The 26,117-nt window shown below is 36.9% G+C and overlaps 1 protein-coding gene across 5 annotated transcripts in view; it reads right to left on the reverse strand.

The window, feature by feature from the left end:
• MPP7 (MAGUK p55 scaffold protein 7) overlaps positions 1–26,117 on the reverse strand; it is a 258,247-nt gene that overhangs the window by 91,744 nt on the left and 140,386 nt on the right. For all 5 annotated transcript variants that reach the window (XM_081298034.1, XM_081298033.1, XM_081298035.1 and 2 more), the window contains 2 exons: positions 4,809–4,886; positions 2,126–2,206 (listed from right to left, as the gene is read on the reverse strand). In XM_081298034.1, the coding sequence (XP_081154160.1) occupies positions 2,126–2,206; positions 4,809–4,886 (159 nt within the window). The remainder of the gene's footprint in view (positions 1–2,125; positions 2,207–4,808; positions 4,887–26,117) is intronic.

Here is a 26,117-nt window from a genome sequence, read left to right on the forward strand (position 1 = left end):
ACAACACTCAAATTAACACACCAGAATTACATATTTCATATTTCAACTGTCAGTTCAACTAATAGCCCATGAATAGATAACATATTCTACTACACCTTGCTTTGTTTTAAAAGAAGGAAAATAAAGCAAATTTTTTAATTTAATTCCTAGAACCAAAAGAATTGACTGATTATATTCTGAAAAAGTCCAACATGTATTTTAGGGCTGAGCTTTTTAAAGAATCACTTATAGGTGACATTCAAAATGATGGCAGTTAATACGAATGACTTCAAGGAAAGCTGTATTATATGTTAGGTGAAAAATGGAAGAAAGATATGTTCTTCCCAAGACTGGATAACCACGGATTGTCATTTCCAACTGAAACACCATGTATCTGAAATATCATCTGCTTTCTACTCATATTTCTTTAATATACATCTTTTATGCTGACCTCTTATCCATTCTATAGTCACACTATAAAATATGAAAAAATAAACAACATAATGCATATAAAATACATTCCATACAATGAAATTTAACCAATTATTAAATTTTATCAAATGGATCTTCATAATACCATCTAAGTCATACCTCCATTTTAAACCAAATGCCAGCCTACCTCTTGTATAATCTATTTTTAGCCATTCCATTTCAAACACTGTTGAGTAGAATACCAAAGTCACTTTTTAAAAAATCTGAAACATTCCTCTTTAGTTTCTAATGTTGTTGAACCAAGTTAATAATCTCAGAAAGGGATTTGACAAGCTTCTCATGGCTCACCTCACCCTGCTCTGGTTGACACTAACCTTTTACATACAGTTGATACTAAACACAGCTTTAAATCTCAAGATTTAAAGAAATCATGACAGTGGTCTCTACAAATCTCCTTCTTGGAGTGCCTAACTATGTGGCACCCTTTCTTTTTAATATTAAGCAACTTTTCTGTTCTAATTTGATCTTTGTTCTTTTAGAAATAAAATTTAATTAGACCCCTAAACCATTAGAAATCAATTACCCTCACGTTATTATTCATAGTCCATTTACTTCTGACTTCAATACATTCATGTACTTATAAGGGTTAGATACTATGGCCCATTTTATACTTCATTTCAATAACTATAAAAAAATTTTTTTAGTTGTTGATGGACCTTTACTTATTAATTTATATATGGCGCTCAGAATACAACCCGGTGCCTCACACATGCTAAGCAAGCACTCTACCACTGAGCTACAACCTCAGCCCTAATTTCAAAAACTTTTTAAAAATATAAATTTTAAAACCAAATACAGCACAATTTCAAAGGATATTTCTCCAAGAAGGCAAAAAACAGTTTTGTACCTGAACATAAGTTTTCATTCAACACTCTATTCTTACCAGTATTCATCATAAGACAACTGATCTTATGATGATAAATTACATATAAAATTCATATGTAATTGTGACTCATGGAAACCATTTTACACACAGTTTGCAGTGGTTTCAAATTCCCAATGTATACATTATAGGATTTTATGTATTGATAACCTTAGAATAAGAGCAAGACAATTGTGAAATGCCTTCTCAGAACTAATTACATTCAGAAAATAAATAAATAAGTGAATGAATAATAAACTCTGAGGAAGCAGGCAGGACAGAATTGAAGTCTATCAATATTTTAAGAGATATTTGACACTGGACAACTGCTCTATTCTATAAAATGGTATGATATTTTGAAACATGAATTAGTACAAGGATAGAAAATGAGGCAGTTGAAGGGGGAGAGAAGAGTACCGAAATAATACTACAGAAAAATAGAGATATTTGTCAAATATATTAAAATAATCATTAACTGGCCAAGTTAAATAAACCTAAACAAAATCACTGTGGTTCTGTATTTTGTATTCTTAATTTCATTGTAAAGGAAAACAACCTTGAAGCTGCACTATATTAACCCAACTTAAATTCTGAGTTTCCCAGTTAAAGTACTGGGTAGTACTTGTCACAACATTATAATTCTTTTACCTTACTAGGATTCGGGTTAATAAAATATGTGTACTATTTGAAAATACATTGAGTTGAAAATTGATGCCTGAAACACAATTCATCTGAAGACTCAGAAAGTGGCCCTTTCAGAAGGTATTTATTACAGGAGTAACATGTCCTCACCTTCACATTGGGTTTTGACAGTAGTTTCAACAGCTCTCTGATCTCACTGTTTAATAGCTTGTTCTGAAGCTCTTCAGCCAGCTGCAAGGAAGATTACATTGACATGAGTAACGTTTAGCAAGAGCATTGTGAGGTTCTGTGCAGAACTGAGAATCCATTTTGCTCAAGGTTATTACTTTCCAGTGTTTAAGTCAGCATGAAAGAAATCAATCAGTGCTCTTCTTTTCTGGTCCTTAGAAGAGCAGATTCAAGCCCAGGTTCTGGGCTGAGTACAACCTGCGTGATCATATCAGCCACATCACTTCTGATTTATTGCAATGAGGGCAAATCCCAGCACTTCATCTGTGTGAATGGTCTTTTGCACGTAGACAAAGGACCATTTGTAAAAAGGACTGGATCAAGTTTTGACACCGTACAAAAAAAAAAAATAAAAAAGATGGAGAGTTTTTGAATGAGGTGGTGAAATCCATAGGGTTTCCAAAAATCCACAGTAGCTGTGCTGTTTAGAACTGGGGTAAAACGAACTAGAATGATCCTAATAGAGTAAATGACCTGAAACTTTTATTATGTTTATCTACACAGACTAAGAAGTCTATTACATAAAAACCAAGTTAATCATAAACCCATAATAGTTTGAGAACTACCCTGGCACCAAAAATGCTAACTGTACTTTATTGTAATGATCAAGAATTCCCATTTGTCAATTTGATATGAAGAACGAACTGGAACTTTGAATCTGCCTCATGTTCTCCAATATGAATGTTTTGAATGTTCTTACCACAAAGTAATGGTATATGTTTGAGCAGTTGGGTAAGCTAATTAATCGTGTGTGTGTGTGTGTGTGTGTGTGTGTGTGTGTGTGTGTGTGTGTCTCAAAATATCACACTGTGTACCATAAATACATACAATTATCTTTTGCCAGTTACAAACAAAAATTTGAGACTTTTCTATCAAAATTTCTCAGTAAGGATCATATAATTTCTATAAGAAAAGCAAGACACAAATATAAAAAGATAAGGTTTATGCAACATATGGTTTATAATTCAAAGTATATAAAAGCATTTTATCTTAAAATACTGCATGAATTTTCCATTTGCCCCTACTGTTTCTTTTATGCTAAAAACAATAGTTCTTATCTTTGGAAATGGACTTTTTGTACAGAAAATAAAATCAGAGAAAGTTGACAAATAACATTACAAAAATTGCTTTTACTTTTTCAGGGTAACATTTTTATAGAATTTTTAACTTACAAAAAGAGACAAAAGGCTCTTCATATTCTTTACTCACTTAATACATAATAATATTTGTTTAACATTTAAGTATAATGTTATAGTGAATTAAAAATACTGTGTTGATCATATTTAATAGTAAGGTCTACTATTTTATTTTATTTTACTTTTTCCTGCAGTGCTAGGTATCAACTCTAGGGCTTCCCATATGTTAGGCAAGTGCTCTACCCCTGAGTTCTATCTCAATCTCATATTCTAATTTTTTTGAAAAAAAATTACTATGTACTATACTTGGGGCTCAATTACATAAATCTCTACACAATTTTTTCCTAAAACCCTCAGCAGTAGATGTTTGAAAACTGGTTTTAAAGCCTTTTTCAAATGTTAGCTGAAGCTTAATTATGTAACTATATACACACTTTTATTCACCTTTGTTTCAAAAGTTTTAGTTTTACAATGCAGAAGTAAGCTTACTCATTAACATATGTATTGAAACATATGTCTGGAGATAAAAATAGAATGGAAAATATTTGAGGACTAAACCAATACATATAACTGGATTGTTATTACATATGTTTTAATTTCTAAATTAGGATACAAAACATCAAAGAAAATCAACTTCTGAAGACAGCCGATTCTTTTTTTCTTACCATATTACGGTCCTGGCATTTTACTAAACTGAATTACAGTTTGCCTTATGGTGATACAGGAAAAAATTTAAGAGCAACAAATAAGTTACAGGATATCACTACCACACACTAAACACATTTCTCGTCTAGCTGAGTGTCCTTTATAGTTTATCCAGGTGTGCTCTCAATTCATCCGAATCCGAAAGTTAACAGTAGGAATCAGCAAGTTAGGTTCCCCTCCCCCAGGCTTAAAATAAAATTATAGCTACAGGAAATTAACTACTCCATCAATGCCAACTGCTTCTAAAATTTATTTTTTGGTTATGAAAGTAATTTGGAAAGGTCTAATATCCATAAATCATCACTGTGCTTTATAATCCATTTTAAAAACAATTCTGTCTTTTTATGTATTTCATATGCCTCATTCCTATCCTAGTACCTGTCATTTTTTTAGTACTGTCAGCAATATAACTATCTCATTTGTCTTTATTTCTCCAAAGCTTTCCCCTTGTCTGTGACTTTCTCAGAACACCAATGCCTGACAGCTTCTTTCTCTCCATAGAGTTTGAAGCCTAAAATTTCTATTACGTCGTTACCAAGGCAGAACACAGGGGTAGGTGCATGCACAATTTTTAAAACAGGAAAGTGAATGAAAATCAACATAATATCAGTATAAGCTCAGTGATGACAGGGCTTTTGGAAACATTTGCAACTTCTTCTGGTTTTCACTCATAGGATCACACACATCTGTCTGCACTAGGATGAGTTCCACCTCTGCCAGGCCTGAGGCAGACACGTCCTGTGAGCTCAGAAAGGCACACTTACGTCATTGGCCAAGGCTGCCGCAGAATGTAGAATGGGCACCGGGCTCTGCTTCTCATAGTAGTGGAGTTTTTCATGAATCTGGAAGAAAATCAAACAAATGTGAGCTTACCTGCTAGCAAACAATCACAGATATTTAAATATTTTTATAACTGTAAATAGAATTGGATTCCTTGGACTTTTTCTACAGCCATGTGTTAAAATAAACCTATAGGTGGCACATATGTATATAAAATTCATCTATTACTGTGATCCAATATTTACTATTTGGAGTGAAATAGAAAAGCATTGTTATTAAATAGGACCGACCCACATAGAAACTAAACCTTAGCTTTTCCTCCTGAATAAAAATGTCACGTTTCTAAAGCTCTATAATTTCTAAAATATATAGCTTGGATACCTCACATATTATTTGTAGTTTATTTTTCTTAAAACATAAGTAAAACAAAGCAATAAGTAGCAGTGACACTATGACAGGTTGGCACACAGGAGCCACCAAGAAGCAGCAATTGGTGTGGTGCATACCTGGATATCAAGTCCAGAAACACCTTACCAAGCACTCTGTTCCTGTTACCTATTGCTCATTTATTTTTGAAACTCCCTAACATTTACCCCAAATTCAGATTTCAATGAAACAAAGAGATTCCTCATAACTAGAGACATTTCTCACAACTAGTTAGTTTAAATAACCTTCTCCATATTACAAAACATGTAACTTATGTTAATTAAAAGGAATTTAGCCCTTCATTTCCTATCATTGTGACCCAAGAAACACAAAAGCAAGAATCGATTTTAATGCTACATGAGGCAAACTGAGTTCCTTAAGAAAATCTCATACTAGAAAGTGAGAAGTAAATGATGCTTCAATAAAGGTGTCCTGTTGGTACTTAAGTTTAATCTATTTCAGCTCTTACATATTTTTTACTTGAAAACTCACTTTAGCAGCTTCTATATGTAGTTAAATAAAACTGTCCCACAATATATGAAAACCAGTTGCACCTCACAATTTCCTGTCTTTAATAGGTATCAAATAATATACTCTTTAATTATACTCGAAGCTAACCAAACTCCCCTGTAAAAGTCTGGAAGATAGATTTTATTTTGATTAGCCAGAGGCTATTGCTAAGAGAGGATTCTATTACGTTTTTGGCAACCTGGTATATAATGTAAAGCATCCGGGAAAGAACTGTGACAGTTATGATATTACCAGAATGATCAGGACAACATTTTTACTTAATATCTTGGAGCCTTCAAACATTTATCACATTGGGGTAATAAACAAATTTTAAAGAACGCAAACCATAAAAAGAATAAAATCTGATTTAAGAAACTATGAAAGTATAGTTTGAAACAAAAAACAGCCAAACTAAAAGCTAAGCTAAATTTGGTTAAATAATTGTCAAGAATTAGGTCACCTTGACATATACGATCATGGAACACTGAACTTAGCCTACTATAAAACTCATCCAGCTTTACTGCAATTACTTGTTTAAATATCTTCTTCCCTGATATAATAAAATAGAAGTGTATACTTATTGGTCACTTACCATGTGCCATATTACCTATGTAACAGTTGTTAGCAATACTAACAATATAGTCTTTAATGAGTTTATATCTTCATTCCTTAACCATCATGGGAACATGAAGAGGAAGAGGAAGATAGTAAGATTGTCTCACTTTACAGATAAACAGAGTTAAATAACTTGCTACACTCTCACAGACAGTAAAACCCAGAACTGGACTCTCAAGATCCAGCCATCTGGCTCCCTGTCAGAGTTCTTAATCACCCACTTTCCTGCCTCTCAGACTAATATGTCGAGAGCCTGTGTTCCTCACTGGCTGCTTTCAGTGCTGAGTGAAAGTGACCTGTACACAGGGCACGGAAAGGACTCAGGAGAGAGATGGCAAGGAATAGTGAAGGTCCCCAACAACTAAAAGGATCATGCTGGCTCCTCTCCATCCTTCTCCCTTATCTCTTCTTTCTGATGGTTCCCACTTTTCCTGGATTAATACTGTAATTATACCTTAAAATTATATTCCCCAAAGAAACTGACTCTGTTTCTTTTGAGTGTCTTATAAAAACAAACAGTTCCTCCTCCATCATCTTCTGGGTAAGCACCAAGTAAGATAATAGCCTACATCCTCACGTCCCCATCCCTGGACTTTGTACTATTATCAAGAATTTTCTAAATGTTGAGAATTGCAAAATGCTGGCAATTCCAGGTTGATACATGATTTATTTCACTAGTCTTAAAATCTTAAAAATTAAGTTGGGAGGAAAGTAAAAAAAAAAAAATATATATATATATATATATATATATATATATATATATATATATATATACTCATGAATAATTTTGAGCTATTCCTTGTTTCTAAAAATTAGTATTAGTATTTATAATATCCAGGGAAAAATCATTTTAAAATTCTAATAAGATAAATAAAACAAACAGGTATCACCTATAGATACCATTCAAGGCTGGCCAACAAAACTTGTTGTGAGGCTGAAATGCTCTATAGCTACTTGTGCAACGTGGGTAGCTACGAACCACATGGCTATTGATCACTTGAACTGGGACTAGTGTACTTGGGAAACTGAATTTTTAATTTTATGTCATTTGGATTAATTAAAATTGAAATACTCACATGTGGCTACTAGCTTTCCTGTTGGAAAACATAGCCTAGCTTTACATTACACTCTCTATAATTTTCCTTTGTAGTCCAGAAAAATTCACTAATATAGCTTGGCAAATTGCCCTGAGTAGGAACATTTTAAAATCCAGTAGACAGATGTATAACCAAAGAGGCAGCTTAATTATCAACATCTATTATTAAATGGAAGGCAAAAATCTCATTTATTTTTGACTATATATTTCCCACAGCAGATCCAACCATGTAATGATAACAGTGTGCTTCACTTTTCTCTGGTGAGCATGATGAATAAGGGAAGGAATTCAGGGAGGAAAGGAGTTAGGGAAAAAGATGTCTGGAGAGAAGACAGAAAGACATACCTGCTTCACAGAAAGCTCCTAAAATAATGACATGCTGAAATATTTAAAATATACTATTAAGAGGACATTTCAAAATCTACATATATTATTATGCTGTATTAAACAGTGCATATGTTTTCTATATAAGAATTTGTTTTCTATAGTTACAGTGGAATTAGAAAAAGTCAGTTAAAATGAAAATCATTTCTATGTGGAACCAGTTCTTATAAGAAAATTATAGTTACCTTCATTTATATATCTACTAAAACTTTTATTTTTAGTAAGGGAATTTGGTGTCAGTGATCTAATTTTAGTTATACACAACTTTCTTAAATGAAGCTCTCATAGTCAGAGTATGAATAGGACTTAGAAACCACTCCCAACACAGTCATTCGTACTAAACCTGTCAACGATGTGTAGAGGTATTTACACTGAAAAACTCCACCATGTTTTTTTTTAATTATTTTATGTTAAATAAATCAAAGCTATAATCCTTTTCCCAGTTTCTAAGTATAAAAAGCAGTGCAAATAACTGCTTAGTAGTTTGAATCTCTATTATGTTAATCAATAGTAACCAATCTGGAATTAACACTTGTATGAACACTTATACACCATCTACTTTATTTAAAAAATGGAAGTGGGTGTGAGGGGAATTCTGATTTTTTCTTTATTTAATAAATAATTTAATAATTCTTTATTAAATAAACAAAACCCACAAGACGCAATCACAGCCAAGAGAGCTGGCATTCACATACTATATTGTGTAAAAATAATTTTTTTTACATGTAATGGCTGGACTCTTTTTAAAAAATAATAATTTAATCTTTCTCCAAAAGAAAAATATTGGAAGTCAAAAGAAAAATGGGACAATAAAGAGGAAATTGAAACCTAAAAAAAAAAAGAGGACAGAAAGAACAATACAAATGACACATATTCCTTTCCAATTTGATATGCTTAACCTCTCTCTTGTAGTTAATTTTCATATGGCTAATAACTACCAAAAAAGTAGTAAAATTCATATCCTGGTTTTGCTTCTGTCTTTAATGATAAATTTTGACTTCATATTGCTGTAGATCTATACTTATCATGTGAAATCAGTATTCATGCATTCTAAATTTATCAACAAGTTTTTAGTAGCTCAACTCTGTGGCACATGCCTGTAATCCCAGTAACTTGGGAGGTTGAAGCAGGAGGATCACAAGTTTGGGGCCAACCTCAAGTAATTTAGTGAGGCCCTAAAGCACACACAGTATATAGTACATCACTCTTTAAAATTTTTTGAAATGCCTTATTGATTAATATCCTGTTATTGATACACTTTAAACGTTTTTAAAAAAGAAAATATGATAAACACCTGCACACATAGCATCAAAGTCAAACACATTAACCTGGCATATTTGCTTCAGATAAGCTCATTATATTTTATCATTAGTGATATTGCTAAAGACCCAGACTTCCATTCCTTCCTTAAAAGAATCATGCTGAATTGCTAGACATATTCTACAAAAGAAATTGGTGGATATTTGGATTTTAAACATAAACATCTATGAACAATATAGACTATTATTTATTTCTTTGATGCACATACATGGCATTATTTCCTTTTTTTTTTTTTTTTTCCTTGGCGTGGGTCTACTGTGATTTTGTGTGCTCGGTGTCCTGTATGCATCTTCAATTTGTATATCTGTTTCCTTTTTTATTTCTGGAAAGTTTTCTGTAATTATTTCATTCAGCAGGCTTCTCATTCCCTTGGTGTGAATCTCTGTACCTTCTTCTATCCCGATGACTCATAAGTTTGGTTTTTTTATGTTATCCCATAACTCTTGGATGTTTTTCTCGTGATTTTTTACCAGCCTTTCTGAGTTGGCTAGACTCTTTTCAAGATGGTATATTTTGTCTTCATTATCTGACGTTCTGGTTTCTACTTGCTCCACTCTGTTAGTGATACTCTCAATTGAGTTTTTAATTTGGTTTATCATTTCCTTCATTTCTAGAATTATTGTTTGATTATTTTTTATAATCTCTATCTCCTGATAAAGATGCTTAACTTCTTCTTTTATCTTTTTATGAAATGCATTCTCAATGTGTTCTTTCGCTGCTTGAATTTGCTGTCTTGTATCCTCTTTAAGGTTCCATTCCATCTGTCTTAGGTGTTCCTTGAGTTCTTTATATGACCATTTTTCTGATGACTCTAGGTCCTCCTGAATATTTAGGCTGTCCTGCATTGTTTGTACTCCTTTTCTTCCTTGTTTTTTGAAGCTGCTCATGTTGCTTCTTGTTCTGTTTGACTGCTGAGTTACTGTTTACTCCTATAGATTAATTTGATGCTTGGGAGGAAAGGTATTTGAAGGGAAGGGAAGAAGTCTCTAAAGAGAATGAGAGTAGGCAGGTAGAATTCAAGGAAAAAAGGGGGGATAAGAAAAATGAAAAGACTAAAGAAGAAAAAGAATAGGAACTAAAAAAGAAAAAAATTTAAAAAAAATAAAATAATTCTAATAATTAAAAAAAAATTTAAATTAAAATTAGTAGAAAAAAAATTTAAAAAAATTTTGTAAAAAAGATTAAAAATTAATAAAACAAGAGAGAAAAAAATGAAAATGAAAGAAAAATCCAAATCAAAAAAAAAAGAGAAAAGAAAAAGAGAAAAAAAAATTAAAAAAAAAACAACCTAATAAATGCCATCATAGAGTTTGATTAACTTCTCTTCCAGTAGATGGCGCTGTGCCCACCAGGTCAAGTTTCTCCTGTCAATACGCGGGAACCAATCACTGTGCAGCAGCTCCTCCCAGACTGGGCGAGTCTCCAATCCTGAGTGTCTAGGGCCTCCTCTTGTGTCTAGTCACTTCCCACTTTTTCTCTAGCCAGGCCCCTCTCACCACAATACTGGCTACATGCCAAGTCTGCTGCTCCCGGGAGCCCTGTTTTCATGAACGACTGGGCACACTCTTCCAGTTTGCCATTCCCTCAGACCCTAAGTTTGTAGAGCTTGGGGCTGAGAATCCTCAGCGGATTTTACTTGCCCTCCGGTATCCACTTCCCCGTAGCTGGTGCAAGAGACCTCAGCAGTCAGCCCTGGTGGGAGCGGTAGTTCCGCTCCGCGGGTCCCGCACCACCTCTGATTCCCTCGGGCTGGCTGTAGCACTCATGGGAGAGCTGGGAGGGGCCCTTACGGGAGAGCTGGGAGGGGCCCTTAAGGTTTTCCCGATGTGTGGAGAGGCAAGGCTATGGGATCACACACCTGTTTCCACGAAGTTATCTCCTCCGCAGCAGTTTGATGACGTCGTTTCCCTTTGCCGGGCGACCAATTCAACGGGTGGGTCCTTCTCTCCCAAGCCCCGTTTCAAACCTGTGGCCACTACTTATGAAGGCTCGGTAGGCATTTACCTTCGTATGATGAGAAGGGCTGACCAGTTGTTTCAGCCGGATGAATTAATGCCGAGTCATAGCTGTTTGTCTGCGGGAAGCAGGTGACCGGGAGTTTGAATTCAGCGGGTCGTAGCTCAGTGCCTGTTCTCGGATCACTTGGATTTTAAATTGTCACTCATCTTATCAGCTGTTTCATATAATTCGGCGGCTCATTCGCGCGGTGAAGAGTCTGCTCTATGGTGCTCCGCGGGAGGCGGCGGCGGCTGCGGCGGCGGCAGCAGCGGCCTTCGGGACCCCCGGGGAGGGGGTGCGGGTTGGGGGAGGGGAGGCGGCGCCTCAGGGCCGCGCGGTCTGGGTGCCAGACACACAGGAGAGCGGGCGGGGTGGGGGAAAGAAATTGAGATCTAAATTTAGAGACTGAGCTTGGGAGGAGAGACAGCTGGGGAGAAAGAAGCGAGGCGGAGAGGCGGAGAGGCGGAGAGGGGAATTATTTCCTTTACCACTAGATTTTCACTCAATATTATATTGATATATCTACACTAGCACATGTAGAACTAGTTGATTCATTTGAATAGTTGAATAACATTCTACCATAATAATTAACAGTGTTTGCGTATCCACAATTTGACCTAAAGCCAATACAGTTGTTTCTACATTGTTGCTATTGAATATCCTTTTACAAGATTCCTGCACCAGGATAGATGTGTACAGGAGTTCACTGTTTTCTGTTCCCCTATACCTTTACCAACACTTGGTGCTATCAGACTGGCAGTTGGCTATGACATGAAACCACACAATGGATTTACTATATATCATTCTCCCCTCCACAATAACAGAATCACAGCTGGAACATGGCTGCTTAGTCAAGGGCTACATGTCCTATAATGCTCATTCTTTCCCCCTCTTCCTGCAACTCAGTTAGTGCCTGGGATTATTGTTGTCTAGAATGAAAGGTTAAGTGTAAGTTCCAATGGCACTTCCAGGCTAAGGCCTTTAAAGCAAACAAAAACAAACACAAACAAACATAAAACAGTATGCTTTTCCTCCATGCTCTTCTCCTTACACCACCTAAATGCAGATTACAACAAGACACTAGGAGACAGCAAAGCACCACATGGAAAGAACTTGGGTCTCCAAAATACCCCCTGGAGAACATCAATGCATCAGTTTGGCATATCACTCTAAAGGATTACTGAGTAGAAACATATTTTATGCATGCATCCAAATGTCACACTGTACCACGTACATACAAGTAAAAACATGCTTAATAAATGAGAGGAAAATATTAGCTATCCTGATTTGGTCATGACACATTGTACACATATATTGAATTATGACACTGTAACACATAAATTGTGCATTTCCAATAAAAAATAAATTTTTAAAAACTTCCATTGTATCTACCATTACATTTGTTTGCACTATTTGCCAATTGTTTATCCCATCTTAAATATATTGGCCCTGGGCAAACAGAAGTTAATTTAAAGTAGCCAAATATATCTAGATTTTTCTTCATGGTTGTCCATTTTTTTTGTTTCTTTTGCTGTACTTGGAAGTGAACCTAGGGCACTCTACTACTGACCTCCCACATCCCATTTTGGTGAAGGAGAGGACAGGGCCTCACTAAATTGCAGATACTGACCTCAAACTTGTGATCCTCTTCCTCAGCCTCCTGAGTAGGTGAAATTACAGGCACGAACAAATGCACCAGACTAGATTTCATTTCTTAAAAGAACATTCTCAATCCTAATATAAGAGGGTGTCCTGTGATTTCTTCAAAGTATTATAGTTATACTGTGTATACTGAACTTGCATCCATGAGAGGTTCTAACTTTATAGCACCATTTAATCTTCTCCACTTATTATTTATTTAAAACTCCCACACAGACAGGCCCAGCGGCCCGCCGGCGTGGTAGACACATGACCCCAATTGGAGGAGGGGCAGAGTCGCCGCCCGCGCCTGCAAGGTAGGCAGACCTGCAACTGACCGGCAGAACAGGCCCGGCGGCCCACTGGCGTGGTAGACACATCACCCCAATTGGAGGAAGGGCCCAGCTGCCGCCCGCAAGGTAGGCAGACCACGCGACCCGGAGAAGGGGCCCAGCGGCCTGTCAGCCTAGTTAATAGATCACCCAAATTGGAGGAGGGGCACAGCCGCTGCCTGCGCCTGCAAGGTAGGCAGACCTGCAACCTGGAGAACAGGCCCAGCGGCCCGCCAGCGTGGTAGACAGATCAACCCTATTGGAGGAGGGGCCCAGCCGCCACCCGCGCCTGCAAGGGAGACTTTGCAACTATACAAGAGCAATATAAATATATACGGGGATAATTCAATAACACAACAGATTCACCAAGCAGAAAGAAACGCGAGTGCCAATGTCTTGACTGGGCACAAGATCACGAGCCACTCACAGCTTAGTAGATTCAAACAGCATTTCTTTATTCCCAAACTCACACCGGCCTCTACACATGTTCTAGGGAAATCCAATTTCTGCTGCCGCCCAATTCACCTACTCCACGAGGCTTTTTTCTCCAATACTTTCTGAATCTCTCGAGAACTCAACGGGAGCTCAGGCAGCAGGAACGCCCTATTTCCAGCAGCAATAATCTTCAACCTCCAACTTCCCTAAAACCCATATTGCCTTAAACCAGGAACGCCTTAAACTTGTCTTAAACCGGGAACGCCCTAAACCCAAGGAACGGGATACTTCCTCAAACCTGATCAGCTCTAAACCCGGATCCGCCTGATCCTTGAGCAAGGTCACCTTACATGCTATGTCAACAGCGAAATTCCAAGGCAAGTCCATTTAACATGGGGTACGCTGGCAAGGAAATTTCGATGCGTCATTCCTACTTGGCAATGGCCCTCAGCACGCGAGCAGTATGAAAAGACAAGGAAAGAAAGTACCACAAGCAATGCAGGTCAACTCAACTTTACAAGAGGTAATATCTGCAGCAGATGGATGTCAGACAAATAATTCAGGATATACATGCTTCAGATGATCTGGAGTCTCAAGGAAGACATTAGACAGCAAAATCAGACAATGAAAGATCACTTCTACAATGAATTACATAAACAAATCCAAGAAGCAAAAGATCAACTATACAGGGAGATAGAGGTTATAAAAAACAAACAGAAATCCTAGAAATGCAGGAAGCAATAAACCAAATTAAAAACTCAAATAAGAATACTACCAGCAGAGTAGAACACTTAGAAGATAGAACATCACACAATGAAGACAAAGTATTTCAACTTGAAAAGAACATAGACAGCTCAGCGAGACTGTTAAGAAACCATGAGCAGAACATCCAAGAAATATGGGATAACATAAAAAGAGACCAAACTTAAGAGTCACTGGGATACAGGAAGGTACAGAGCTCCAAACCAAAGGAAGGAGCAATCTATTCAACGAAATAATAAGAGAAAACTTCCCAGAATTGAAGAATGAGACAGAATCCCAAATCCTAGAAGCCTACAGGACGCCGAATGTGCAAAATCATAAGAGATCCACACCTAGACACACTATAATGAAGATGCCCAACATACAGAATAAGGAGAGAATTTTAAAAGCTACAAGAGAAAGGAAGCAGATTACATTTAGGGGTAAACCAATCAGGATAACAGCTGATCTCTCAACACAGACTCTGAAAGCTAGAAGATCCTGGAACAACATATTTCAAACGCTGAAAGAAAATGGGTTCCAACCAAGAATTCTGTATCCAGCAAAATTAAGCTTCAGGATGGAAGATGAAATTAAAACCTTCCACGATAAACAAAAGCTAAGAGAATTTGCATCTAGAAAACCATCTCTTCAAAACATCCTCGACAAAACATTACAGGAAGAGGAAATGGAAAATAACAATGAAAACCAACAGTGGGAGGAAGTACAGTAAAGGGAAAAAATAATCAAAGAGGAAAAACAAACCATGTTAAGTAACATAAATACACAAATATGGCTGAAAGAACAATCCATATCTCAATAATAACCCTAAATGTTAATGGCTTAAACTCACCAATTCAGAGACAGAGGCTAGTAGAATAGATCAAAAAAAAAAAAAAAAAAAAAAAGATCCAACAATGTGCTGCCTACAGGAGACGCATTTGATAAGAAAAAACATACATAGACTGAAGGTGAAAGGTTGGGAAAAATCATATCACTCATATGGACTTCGGAAACAAGCAGAAGTGTCCATACTCATATCAAATAAAATAGATTTCAAGACAAAGTTAATCAAAAGGGATAAAGAGGGACACTACATACTGCTCAAGGCAACCATACACCAACAAGACATAACAATCATAAATATATATGCCCCAAACAATGGTGCAGGTATGTTCATCAAACAAACTCTTCTCAAGTTCAAGAGTCTAATAGACCACCATACAATAATTATGGGAGACTTCAACACACCTCTCTCACCACTGGACAGATCTTTCAAACAAAAGTTGAATAAAGAAACGATAGAACTCAATAATACAATTAATAACCTAGACTTAATTGACATATAAAGAATATACCACCCAACATCAAGCAGTTACACTTTTTTCTCAGCAGCACATAGATCCTTCTCAAAAATAGATCATATATTATGTCACAGGGCAACTCTTAGACATTATAAAGGAGTAGAGATAATACTATGCATCCTATCTGATCATAATGGAATGAAACTGGAAATCAACGATAAAAGAAGGAAGGAAAAATCATGCATCACTTGGAGAATGAACAATAGGTTACTGAATGATCAATGGGTTATAGAAGACATCAAGGAGGAAATTAAAAAATTCTTAGAGATAAATGAAAACACAGACACAACATATCGGAATCTATGGGACACAATGAAAGCAGTTCTAAGAGGAAAATTCATTGCTTGGAGTTCATTCCTTAAAAAAAGAGAAAACCAACAAATAAATGATCGCACACTTCATTTCAAAATCCTAGAAAAAGAAGAACAAAACAGCAGCAAAATAAGTAGAAGGCAAGAAATAATTAAAATCAGAGCTGAAATTAATGAAATCTAAACAAAAGAAACAATTGAAAAAAATGACAAAACTAAAAGTTGATTCTTTGAAAAAATAAATAAGATCAACAGACCCTTAGCCATGCTAACAAAGAAGAGAGAGAACTCAAATTACTAGCATACGGGATGAAAACGGCAATATCACAACAGACACTTCAGAAATACAGAAGATAATCAGAAATTATTTTGAATCCTTATACTCCAATAAAATAAAAGTTGGTGAAGGCATCGATAAATTTCTTAAGTCATGTGATCTGCCCAGATTGAGTCAGGAGGATATAGACAACCTAAACAGACCAATATCAATTGAGGAAATAGAAGAAGCCATCAAAAGACTACCAACTAAGAAAAGCCCAGGACCGGATGAGTATACAGCAGAATTTTACAAAACCTTTAAAGAAGAACTAATACCAATACTTGTCAAGCTATTTCAGGAAATAGAAAAAGAGGGAGAACTTCCAAATTCATTCTATGAGGCCAACATCACCCTGATTACGAAACCAGACAAAGACACTTCAAAGAAAGAAAAATACAGACCAATATCTCTAATGAACCTAGATGCAAAAATCCTCAATAAAATTCTGGCGAATCAGATACAAAAAACACATCAAAAAAATTGTGCACCATGATCAAGTAGGATTCATCCCTGGGATGCAAGGATGGTTCAATATATGGAAATCAATAAATGTTATTCACCACATCAATAGACTTAAAGATAAGAACCATATGATCATCTCGATAGATGAAGAAAAAGCATTCGACAAAGTACAGCATCCCTTTATGTTCAAAACATTAGAAAAACTAGGGATAACAGGAACATACCTCAATATTGTAAAAGCTATCTATGCTAAGCCTCAGGCTAGCATCATTCTGAATGGAGAAAAATTGAAGACATTCCCTCTAAAATCTGGAACAAGACAGGGATGCCCTCTATCACCACTTCTGTTCAACATAGTTCTCGAAACACTGGCCAGAGCAATTAGACAGATGAAAGAAATTAAAGGCATAAAAATAGGAAAAGAAGAACTTAAATTATCATTATTTGCAGGTGACATGATTCTATACCTAGCAGACCCAAAAGGGTCTACAAAGAAACTATTAGAGCTAATAAATGAATTCAGCAAAGTGGCAGGATATAAAATCAACACGCAAAAATTAAAGGCATTCCTGTATATCAGCGACAAATCTTCAGAAATGGAAATGAGGACAACCACTCCATTCACAATATACTCAAAAAAAATAAAATAAAATGAAATACTTGGGAATCAACCTAACAAAAGAGGTGAAAGACTTATACAATGAAAACTACAGAACCCTAAAGAGAAATAGAAGATCTTAGAAGATGGAAAAATACACCCTGTTCATGGATAGGCAGAACTAACATCATCAAAATGGCGATATTACCAAAAGTTCTCTATAGGTTTAATGCAATGCCAATCAAAATCCCAACGGCATTTCTTGTGGAAATAGATAAAGCAATCATGAAATTAATATGGAAAAATAAAAGACCCAGAATAGCAAAAGCAATTCTAAGCAGGAAGAATGAATCAGGCGGTATAGCGATACCAGACTTCAAACTATACTACAGAGCAATAGTAACAAAAACAGCATGGTACTGGTACCAAAACAGGCAGGTGGACCAATGGTACAGAATAGAGGACACAGAAACCAATCCACAAAACTACAACTATCTTATATTTCATAAAGGGGCTAAAAGCATGCAATGGAAGAAGGATAGCATCTTCAACAAATGGTGCTGGAAAAACTGGAAATCCATATGCAACAAAATGAAACTGAATCCCTTTCTCTCACCATGCACAAAAGTTAACTCAAAATGGATCAAGGAGCTTGATATCAAATCAGAGACTCTGCGTCTGATAGAAGAAAAAGTTGGCTACAATCTACGTACTGTGGGGTCGGGCTCCGAATTCCTTAATAGGACACCCATAGCACAAGAGTTAATAACTAGAATCAACAAATGGGACTTACTCAAACTAAAAAGTTTTTTCTCAGCAAGAGAAACAATAAGAGGTAAATAGGGAGCCTACATCCTGGGAACAAATTTTTACTCCTCACACTTCAGACAGAGCCCTAATATCCAGAGTATACAAAGAACTCAAAAAATTAGACAATAAGATAACAAATAACCCAATCAACAAATGGGCCAAGGACCTGAACAGACACTTCTCAGAGGAGGACATACAATCAATCAACAAGTACATGAAAAAATGCTCACCATCTCTAGCAGTCAGAGAAATGCAAATCAAAACCACCCTAAGATACCATCTCACTCCAGTAAGATTGGCAGCCATTATGAAGTCAAACAACAAGTGCTGGCGAGGATATGGGGAAAAGGGTACACTTGTACATTGCTGGTGGGACTGCAAATTGGTGCAGCCAATTTGGAAAGCAATATGAAGATTTCTTGGAAAGCTGGGAATGGAACCACCATTTGACCCAGCTATTCCCCTTCTCGGTCTATTCCCTAAAGACCTAAAAAGAGCATACTACAGGGACACTGCTATATCGATGTTCATAGCAGCACAATTCACAATAGCTAGACTGTGGAACCAACCCAGATGCCCTTCAATAGACGAATGGATAAAAAACAATGTGAAATTTATACACAATGGAGTACTATGCAGCAATAAAAAATGACAAAATCATAAAATTTGCAGGGAAATGAATGGCATTAGAGCAGATTATGCTAAGTGAAGCTAGCCAATCCCTGAAAAACAAATGCCAAATGTCTTCTTTGATATAAGGAGAGTAACTAAGAACAGAGTAGGGAGGAAGAGCATGAGAAGAAGATTAACATTAAACAGGGACGAGAGGTGGGAGGGAAAGGGAGAGAGAAGGGAAATTGCATGGAAATGGAAGGAGACCCTCATGGTTATACAAAATTACATGTAAGAGGAAGTGAGGGGAAAGGGAAAAAAACAAGGGGGAGAAATGAATTACAGTAGATGTGGTAGAGAGAGAAGATGGGAGGGGAGGGGAGGAGAGGGGGGATAGTAGAGGATAGGCAAGGCAGCAGAATACAACAGACACTAGTATGGCAATATGTAAATCAGTCGAAGTGTAACTGATGTGACTCTGCAATCTGTATACGGGGTAAAAATGGGAGTTCATAACCCACTTGAATCAAAGTGTGAAATATGATATATCAAGAACTATGTAATGTTTTGAACAACCAACAATAAAAATTAAAAAAAAAAACTCCCACATAGCTGGGTACCTATAATACCAGCTACCTGGAGGCTGAGGCAGGAGGATCAGCCTGGGAAATATAGTGAGTGCCTGTTTCAAAAATTAAAATAAAACAAAATGAATAAAATTAAAAAATATATTAAAGATAAACTCCTACATACAAGTTTATGTGGACTTTCCATGCTGTTCAATTCTTTGTCTTTCTCTGAGTCAAAACCATTACTATATTTTTATGTACCCTCTTAATATCTGGTAGGACAAAGCTTGTTAGGCATATATTCTCCCATGTGGCTTGTAGGATCAGTCTACCACCTACCCACATGTCATGGAAAACTGAGTTGCTTTATCCTACCAAACATTATTATCTCTACATTCTGGGAAATTTTACTTAAATCTATCTTCCAATTCACTGTTTTTCTCTTAAACTGTGTCTAATCTCTGAGGAATCTATCCAGAGTTACATGTGTTTTTCTTTTTGATGATTATGGTTATTATTCTTATGGTTCAAATTGGTTCTTTCATGAATATTTTTGTTCTCTTTCTAGTAGTACTTTTTCCTAATGGTTGTGGCTTTCTTTTATGCCTTCCTATAGTTTTGTAATTAATTAATTTATTTTACAGTAGAATGCATTTTGATATATAGTACACAAATGGAGCACAACTTCTCATTCCTCTGGCTGTACACAGTTCAGAGTTACTCCACTAGTGTAATCATACATGTATATAGAGTAATGTCTATCTTTTTCTACCGTCCTTTCTATCCCCACAACCCCCACCCCTCTCCCCTCACACCCCTCTACACAAACCAAAGTTCCTTCATTCTTCCCTATGTCCCCGCCCCACTATGGATATCATTTTAAACATACATGTTAAAGGTATGAGACTTCTATTATATAAGGTGCTTAGGTTTTAACCTTGGTACTTGCTAGGCCTGTAGGTTGTGACTGAGGTTAAACTGTTTTCTCAAGTGTTTTATAATTTGGGGTTGTCAGTGCAACCTTCATGGGGCTTTTTAAGAGTCATCCTGGGGTTGGTTGTATATTCTTTTAGAAAATATTTTTATTTGCTTAATTTACACTGTGAAATTAGCAAGTGGCTGGTAAGATTTCAAGGTCACTCATCCGAAGCAAATAAAAATATTTTCTAAAAGAATATACATCCAAAGTTATGCTCCAATCAGTCCACATCACAGATTCTGAAAGTAGACTGCCACAGTCTGGCTGGGCATGATTCAGGAGCCACTTGTCAAAAGAAACTAACTTTATTTTTAGAACCACACATGCAAAACAAAACAGCTCCTCAGGAAAAACCCTCAGAGCCCAACTGCCACCACCGGCTTCCCCCAAGCCTCTCAACCTCCCCCACTCCTCCTGCTCTTGAGGCCGATTGGCTGGGTCGTGTGGGCAGAGCCAAAGAAGTCCCCCAATGAGCATCACTGCAGAGGAGCCAATCAGCTAGATGTTGCTGGGGCCGCTGTGAGCCAATCATAAGCCGGCAGCTGGAAGTTTGCTGGCAGCTGGAAGTTTGCTGGGGCCCCTTCGGCTGTGGCTCTCAACAGTAGACTATTTTCTGTTACCATCCAATCCCAAGAACAGACAAAACAGCTTCTTTGTCACTTCTCTAACAGATAGTTAGAATTTTTCTTACCAGATAGTTAGAATTTTTCTTACCTTCTGAGATGAGAAAATGAAGCCATTTTATGTGTGTCTCAGTACCAATTCCCTACCTTTAGTCAGCCTAAATTATAGGGGAGTGAGCTACATCCCCAACCCAGTCTCCACAACAGAGATATAACTAGAGCTTAAGCAGTTTCCAGAACAGTATTCAATTTACCACTCATTTCTGAAACTATAGGATTCCGCCTATTTTCTTTTTCAAGCTTGGCAATGCATGTAAAGGAACATTTGTCAGTACTAAGAAATTACACGTATATATATTGCTGTTTTGGTAAGAGCTATAGGGGAGTCATGTTGTAGTGTAATAAACACACTAACTTTCAATTCAGACAAGATATAAAGCTAGTACTTTCTATTTATTAACAAACAGAAAATTATTAACCCCAAAAAATAAGAATTAAAGAATGTTTGCAATTACCCAGAATTTCTAGGTACTTGTCGTAGTACTTAAAAGGCTGGATTAATTGGCTGGGTTGTAGCTCAGTGGAAGAGCGCTTGCCTAGCATGTGTGAGACACTGGGTTGGATTCTCAGCACCACATACAAATAAGTAAAATAAAGGTCCATCAACAACTAAGAAATATTTTTTAAAAAGGCTAGATTAATTATTTACTGTAAAGTAACTCTCACCTCTTAACAAGACAGCAGCCAGTTCACTTATACAATATGAAAGGGAGCAAAGTGACTTTTTAATAATCAGGAAAACAATTTAGGTTAATTTATATAGGAATTTCAAGAGTTCTGTTCATTTGGCTTGTGAGATTCATTTTGTTGGGCATTTTTACTTCAACTCAATGCATTTTTTTTTTTTGGGGGGGGGTCTTTTTCATAGTGCTGGAGATCAAACCAAAGGCCTCACACCTACTAGGAAAGTGCTCCATCACTGAGCTATACTTCCAGCTTTTTAAAAAATTGAATATTTCATGTAATTTGGAATTAATTTTTCAAGTTACAACAAAGATTCTCATGCTTTTGTCCATGGGCCTTCTGCATTAAAGGCTCTATGAGTGCACTTATGTTCTTAAGTACAGTTAAAAAGCAATGTTTCGCCAGGCGCAGTGGCACATGCCTGTGATCCTAGTAACTTGGGAGGCTGAGGTAGAAGGATCACAAATTCAAGGCCAGCCTCAGCAAATTAGCAAAATTTAAAAAACAAAGTTCATCTCAAAATTTAACAAAGTTCCTAGAACAACATTCAAGATAAAATATTCAAGGTATTACATGGAAATATCTTAGTGATTTGATTTAAAAAAAAAAAAAAAAAACTAAACTTGAATTATCCAATCCAGAAGCATATGAGCTGTCTTATTTTAAAACAACACAAGACCTGTACATGTATCTTTCACTCCTCTCATAGTACAATGATCAGATATAGCATTTAAAAATAAATCTAAATTTTAACAATTACCAAAGAATTAGGAAATGTTAAATTTTTTTTTTTTTTTAATCAAAGCAGTATTGGATGGTATTACAAATGAAGTCATGGAACTCAGCTTTCAACATACCCGTAGAGATCAATTACATGTACACCAGGGATTGAACCCAGGAGTGCTTAAACACTGAGCTACATTCCCAACCCTTTTTATATTTTATTTTGGTAAGTTTCTGAGGCTGGCTTTGAACTCATAATCCACCTTCCTCAGCCTCCCAATCTGCTGGTAATACAGGCCTGCTCCACTGTAAGTGTACATGCCAGGTTTCTGTTCTCGAGACTAAAAGGCTCAGGGGTCACTCTAGTTAAACTGGGCTAACTGGGCTGCACGAAATAACCACACAAGAGACACAAATACTTTTTTCTTTGGGGTTGCTGTGATGGCTCCTCTGACCTTAAGGGTCCGAAGAAAGAGAGAGAGAGAGAGCACGCACTGACCCCTTTTATTGAGGAGGAGAAGCTATTCAAATGAGGCAAGGGGTCAGGTTTCAGGGGGCCAAGTCTATCTTCATGATGGCCACTGTCAGCAGGTTGACTGACACCTGGGTAGGCCACACCCAAGGGCACAGTAAGAGGAGGGGACACACAAGGCACTTCCATGGAAGATTCTATACTAAACAGGACAAGGAGTTATATTACAAAGGAACAGGTGAGCACAGCTTCACCCATGGGGCTGCAGCAAGACACATCCACTTCTGTGACTGAGCGCCTCAGCACCCAGCTGGGGAGTGTAACTCAGTCACCCTTAAGGTTGGCCTCCCACATATTCCCCCTTTCTTAATATAAAAAAAAGAATGTAACTGGGAAATTTTCTTTCAGTCACTTGGCTCTTGGTCCAAGGTCATCACAATCTGCTATTAAAACACAAAAAGAATTAGTAGAAAACATATTATCTTCATAACAGTCAACACAATAATCTGGATTATTCTTACCTTGCCAAACACTCATCAGAAGATTTTTAATCTTTTCCCAATTTTATTGGGACCATTGTTTTTGGCCATAGTAACAGACATTTTCATTGCCATGGCATTTAGGCCTCTCTATAAACCATAGAGCAAAGGGCTTACTCACATTATGCATTACATTGTCTTCTAGAACACCATTACTTAGTTCTCATCCTTCCATCAGCACTTATCTGACCATGAAGGAAGTTGGATGTAATTTAAGTCAAACATTAAGAAAATCCATACATTGTAAGTTTTAAGACATAGCCACAAAGGCCGAAATTGAATAAGCAAGGAATAATATTTAAAGTAGTCACTTTAGGGATTATGAGACCAGCAGTTTGTCTAGATCTGGTTAATAGACATACACCTGTTTCAAAGCCTGAATATTAACTTTAGCATATTATAGTTCTGAAATATTAGTTGGCAATAATTAATGAGGCAATAAGTTGTATTCTTATAGGCTACAGGATATTTATCATTTTTTCTCTTTACTTTCATATTTAAGGAGTTAATTAGGTCTGTCAGTAATACAAATACCCTTGGAAAAATCTATTTTAATAATCTTTCCAACAATTTTCCATAAAGGTAAATATAGTCTTAGTCACTAAAGCTCAGCATAATTGGCTTGGGTTTTTTATCTGCTGTCTACCATAAGTTTCTGTCACTGGTGTGGTCAATTTGTTGCTCAGCTATTTGGCTACCTCAGTCACGGGAGCTGGTGATAACTGGCTGGTGACAAACCTCAAGTCAATGTCCAGTAGCTCAGTTTCTTTTTGGAATGTACACAACTGTTATAGGGTTTGAGTGGGGCATGCCTGTCAATCTACATCAGCAAGATAATATCCATAAGCCAATCATCTTCTGCCTAAGGAACAGGTGAGCACAGCTTCACCCATGGGGCTGTAGCAAGACACACCCACTTCTGTGACTGAGCGCCTCAGCACCCAGCTGAGGAGTGTAACTCAGTCACCCTTAAGGTTGGCCTCCCACACGTACACTTTAACAAACATGCACTGAAATTACAGGTTTAAAATAAAATTGTTTAGTAACTAAAGAAAGAAGGAAATGACTTATCTGGTAGAAAGTTGCATATCTAGGGCCTATGGGCTAACTGAGTTCGTGGATGGCTCTCAAATGGTCTAGGATTTCCTGGAAATGTTATGCAAGTTGTTTACATGTTTTCGCCCCCTAAGAAAATAATCCAAAATGCAGATGGATGGTTCATGTGAAAAGGTTTGGTCCTTACCCACTACAAAGAATAGCAAGGCATTAAAGAGGAGGAGACACATAACTCAAATTGGGCTTCATTCCACAGTCAAGAGGACACTGCCCCAGTGGGAATAAATTCCAAGAGAACTTGTCACAGCTCAGTGTAGGTGCCTTCCGAGGTGCCTCCAGCTCTCCTTTCTTTTTTTCGGCAGCCAGGTGGATTCGGGCAGCTTCCTCCTCCTCTCAGTACCAGCCTGTGGCCTCTGTGAAATAAGCTGTACTCTTCCCAGCTGCTATTTTCCTTGCTGCTCCCAAGATGAGCATTTAGGCCCACTGTGTTTTAGGGATGTTATTGCTATCCACATGGGGAAAAGGACTAGGATGAAGGAAAAGAATCACAAAGAACTTACAACATTAAAAAACAGTGTCAAAATAGTTTACCGGGAGACTTGAAAACCAATATCTGAGTTTAATTCCCAGTTCTGCCCCTTGCTCGCTTTTAGGCAACTTATTAACTTTCTAAACCTTAATTTCCTTGTACTTGGAACAGATGACAACAGTACCACCTACAAAGGGTTATGGTGAGAATTAAATAAAGTTGCCATTACAAGAGCTTCATGCTACCCCTGGAAACAGAAAATATCCAATAAATGGTACTTTAAGTCCCAAATCCTCCTCTACCCTCCACTGCTATTCTATATATGTAAGATACAAACAAAACCTAAAGATAAAAATCAGAGCAGAATTGGTACCATCTGTGCTCACAAAGAGAATATGTATTTCTGAGGGTCCAACTAAATGCCATCTCCTTTGACATTTCTTCAAAGCAGTCAAAGTTACAAATACAGAAACAAAAACAGAAACAGAGAACCTGAACAAAGGCAGGACGGCAGGGTTTAAGGAAGCCTGACACGAACACAGAAAAGGCAGGAATATATTTTGACCATACCACGTGGCAAATGATGGAAAGATTGAAAGAGCACGTTGAAAATAACAGTGTGATTTCCAGTCAGAATGAGGACTGTGAGGTAAAAATCTACATGTTGATTTATATACACAAACAGGACCTGTCCTGAAGCAGCCTTCACTCTAGTGTCCTATTCCTAAAGGAGAGAGGAACGAAATCCTCACACAGAAAAAAGCATCACAGCTAGATGGAAAGACTCTTAAAAAAAAAAGAGTCCCCATAGAGTTCAGAGACCATGAAAGGGCAGCTACCATTGTTGTCTGCTATCATCTCCCTGTAAGAGTTTAAAGACCCTTTGCCCACAGTCCCAAATTCTACTGGAATCAATGTGGAAATACATCATTTTGAGATGAGCTAGTATGTGGGTAGGGAATGCGGAATGCATTCCAACGTGACTGTATGGAAAATGTGTACTGGAAAAGAACCAGACTTTATTCACAATGGAAAACATCAGGAATCATAAATTAGTTGTCACTTCCTTATTTAGGTCTTTCAATGGC

The sequence above is a fragment of the Spermophilus citellus genome, assembly GCF_964194105.1.
Source record: "Spermophilus citellus genome assembly, chromosome: 6".
NCBI lineage: Eukaryota > Metazoa > Chordata > Mammalia > Rodentia > Sciuridae > Spermophilus > Spermophilus citellus.